This window comes from Rhincodon typus, chromosome 31, assembly GCF_021869965.1.
Source record: "Rhincodon typus isolate 14 chromosome 31, sRhiTyp1.1, whole genome shotgun sequence".
In the NCBI taxonomy this organism is placed as follows: domain Eukaryota; kingdom Metazoa; phylum Chordata; class Chondrichthyes; order Orectolobiformes; family Rhincodontidae; genus Rhincodon; species Rhincodon typus.
The window spans coordinates 22,174,681-22,178,619 of NC_063362.1; the positions used below are offsets into that span (position 1 = coordinate 22,174,681).

The following is a 3,939-nucleotide window of genomic DNA, read 5'->3' on the forward strand; positions in this document are numbered from 1 at the left end:
GAAGCCGAGGCCTCTGTTGCATCCCCGTTCACTTCAAGAATAGACAACATTGAGTGTGTACCAATGGTGATTCGGTGAGTTCCTGCAAGGCTTATTCTAGTGGAACTTTTTGTGAGGTGCCACTCTTCTTGCAAATATCACCAATTTTTGAGATGGTATTAGTAACCAAAACACAAGCTAGGATAGTGGGTGACAATGAGTGCTGCTAACTACTATTACCATACTGCATAATAACTGTTATTGTGAACTTAGCTGTTTGTATCTTCTCACGTTGAATAAATTTATATCTGCCTATTAAAATTATAATACCTGTCTCCCAGTTCCAGTGTAAAACAAGCTTCCTCCATTCCTTTCAGGGAAGGACGAGCCTCTCTTGTCACATCGTTTGGAGTTTTCAAATACATGGCCATGTACAGCATGATCCAGTTTGTTTCTGTGTTAATATTATACACAGTAAGTATACTAGGCATCCAAAATACTGTACACTAGGTAGAGGGTTTTTTATCTTATTTCTTTGTGAGCAGACTGGCTGCAGTGAGAATAAGGAGGAAGCTAGGTAGTACAGCACTTAATCAGTACTGGGTCCTGTACATTGGAGAGGATGGGATTTATTCTCAAAACAGCCCACCTGGTCATGGCTGGTTCATTGTGAGAAGATGGTGCACACATTGCGCCAGGGGACAGGAAATTGGGCAACTTCAATATCCCTGCACATAGTTATGAAACAGCAAAAACTTGAAACTACAGGTAAATCTTCAGCTGTTTTGTGCAATAGGCGGTATTTGATGTGGAGAGATTCCAAAGAAGATAGTTTAAAAATAAGAAACACTCTCCTTTGAATTGTTTTGCCCATCTTCTTTGTTTGCCAGGTGTCTCCCAGTGCCTTGCCTAGTTGACCATTCTCCCAAGCCTGATCCTTTTCTGCTCTGACATCTACCACATCTGACCACTTACAGTCAATGTAGCATCTCCTGACCTACAAGATCAGCTTGCAGCAAAGACCAATGATACTGATTGTAGTTTTTAAGCTTTCTTTCTTTAACAGGGGTTCAGTTTCTTCAAACATTCGGTTTCATTTATCCTAATTTTTAAAAAAAAAATCTAATTCTGTTCTAAAGTGATTTAAAGAAAAAAAAATTTAAATGCAGATCAACTCAAACTTGGGCGATTGGCAGTACCTGTACTTTGACCTGGTTATCACTACGACTGTGGCCGTCCTCATGGGTCGAACGGGGCCTGCAGAAGAGCTTGTGGCACAAAGGCCTGTGGGGAGTCTGATTAATGTTTCAATCCTCGGCAGCCTGCTTTTACAGACCTTGTTGGTTATACTGATTCAGGTCCTCACCTACACAGTCACTACTGCTCAGAGCTGGTAAGTGTGTCACTGTTAACTCAAGATCTACAGCTATTCTCTTAAAGGATTTGTATTTAAAATTTACTAAATTAAGGCCGTGAAATAGTGAGCCATAAAGAATGTTCCTAAGTTCTGTATTTCTCTGTTTGGGACTGATTTAAATGACTAAACCTGGGATGCGACTGGGGCTATTAGAAGGTTGGTGGGGGGGAGAATTATGCGAGATTTTCACTTCTGTTCAGTATCCGCTGACTCTTGTTGGAGGTGTGTATGAGAGTTTTCAAGTAGAGCGAGGACAGGTTGCCCTGTGACTTTTCCAAATATGACATAATTCACCGTTAGATTCCCATTTGGCTTGAGACACCAGAAGGTAGCTGGTACCACTGATTTTAGTTTAGCAAGGTCAACAATGTTGGGAGAATCCTCACATTGTTTCAGTCTATTAGTTTGCGTGCTGTGGGATAAATGGTGGTGCAAAATCCTCAAAGTGCTGGACTTGGAAAAGTTAACTGTCTTTTCTTCCCTACATATGATGTAAGACTTGCTAAATTTCTCCAGAACTTACTTTTGGCCAAACCTATATCAGAGCAGTGGGACACAATCAAGAAGGAAATAGAGATCACAAGACCAATATGTTCCAATAAATATAAAGGATGGGACCAATAAATCCAGCAAACCTTGGATATCGAAGGACGTACAAGATTGAGTGAAAAGAAGAAGGGAGGCTTATGGCAGGCACGGAGGATTCAAAACAACAAACCTTAAAGGAATATAGCATGTGCAAGCAGAACTCAAAAGATAAATTAGGAAAGCTAAAAGTGGGTATGAAAAGATAATGGCAGGTAAATAAAAGTCCTAAATTATTTTACAAATACATTAACTGTAAAAGAATAATTAGGGAAAGTAGGGCCCATTAACGACCACAGTGATAATGTGTGAGGAGTGGATGACTTAAGTAAGGTATGAAATGAATACATTGTGTTGGTGTTCACCAGTGGGCAGAATGATGAGAATATTGAAATCAGGGAGGGGGATGGTGATACAGTTAAAGAAATTAACATGGGAGGAGGTTCTAAGTGGTCTAGCAAGCTTAAAAATAGATAAATATCCAGGGCTAGATAAAATGTATCTCGGGCTGTTGAGTGAGGCAAGGGAGGAATTAACAGGGGTACTGGCAGTAATTTCCAATTCCTCTGGCCATGTGAAAGATGCCAGAGAACTGAAGGATAGCCAATGTAGTACTGTTATTCAATAAGGGAGGAAGGGATAACTAGGAAATTACAGGTCAATCAATCTAAACTCAGCTGTGGTGTAACTATTGGAAGCCAGGCTGTGGGTCAGAATTAAATCTGCATTTGGATAGGAAGGGATTAATCAAAAATAGTCAACATGATTTTAAGGGGTGTCATGTCAGACTATTTTGATTGGATTTTTTGAAGAAGTGAGGAGATTTTCGATGAGGGCAATGCAGTTGATGTTGTCTCGGATTTTAGAAAAGCTTTGGATAAGATCTTACATAGAAAACCGCTATTAAAAATAAGAGCCCATAGATCTAAGGAAATTTGGCTAATTGGATCTGTTGGCTGAGAGGCAGGAAGCAGAGGTTGATGGTCGAAGAGGGATTAGTGTTGGGTCCTATTGTGTATGTGTACGTATCTAGATATAGGCGAATGTAGGAAGGTTGATCAGTGAGTTCATGGATGTACAAAAAATTTGTGGGTGGCAAACAGTGAGGAGAATAGCCTTAGATTACAGGAAGATATAGATGGGCTGGTCAGTTTGGCTGATTAGTAACAAATGGAATTAAATCCAGAGTGTGAGGTGATGCACTTGGGCAAGACAAACAAGGCAAAGGAATACATGATGAACAGTAGGACCATAAGAAGCACTGAGGACAGGAGGAACCTTGGTTTACATGTCCGGTCCCTTAAGGTAGCAGGACGGGTAGCTGAAGTGGTTAAGAAAGCATTTGATATATGTGCCTTTATTAACAGAGGTATAGTTTACAAGTAAGGAGGTTATGCTAGAACAGTATAAAATATTGATTTAGGCCACCGCTTGAGTGTAGTGTGGGGTTCTGGAATTCGCATTATAGGAGGGGGGATATGATTGCACTAAAGAGTGCACCAGAGATTTCCCAGGATGTTTCAGTTGTGAAGAGAGATTGGATTGACTAGAGTGTTTTCCTTGGAGCAGAGGAGACGGAGAGGGGACATGATTGAGATGTATAAAATTATGAAAGACATAGCTAAGGTAGACAGCAAGTAACTTTGATTCTTGGTGGAAGGATCAATGACCAGGGGCATGGTTTAAGTTAAGGAGCAGCAAGTTTAGAGAGGATGTAAGGAAATCTTTTTCGTCCAGAGGGTGATGGGAATCTGGAATTTACTTCCTGCATGGATAGTGAAGGCAGAAACCCTCCTAATACTACTAAAATCTTTAGATATGCACTTGTGATGCCAACACATACAAGGCTATGGGCCAAGTGCTGGCAACTGGATTAGAATAGTTAGGTAACAGAGACAAGAAGGTGCAGAGATGGATGAACACAGCAGGCCAAGCAGCATCATAGGAGCAGGAAGGCT

General features: G+C 40.7%; 1 protein-coding gene across 1 annotated transcript in view; it reads left to right on the top strand.

The window, feature by feature from the left end:
* The first annotated feature begins 6 nt into the window (after window positions 1-6).
* LOC125486639 (polyamine-transporting ATPase 13A2-like) overlaps window positions 7-3,939 on the top strand; it is a 10,783-nt gene continuing 6,850 nt past the window's right edge. The window contains exons 1-3 of the mRNA XM_048614982.1: window positions 7-74; window positions 357-453; window positions 1,149-1,372. Coding sequence (XP_048470939.1) covers window positions 64-74; window positions 357-453; window positions 1,149-1,372 — 332 coding nt within the window. The 5' untranslated portion in view covers window positions 7-63. The remainder of the gene's footprint in view (window positions 75-356; window positions 454-1,148; window positions 1,373-3,939) is intronic.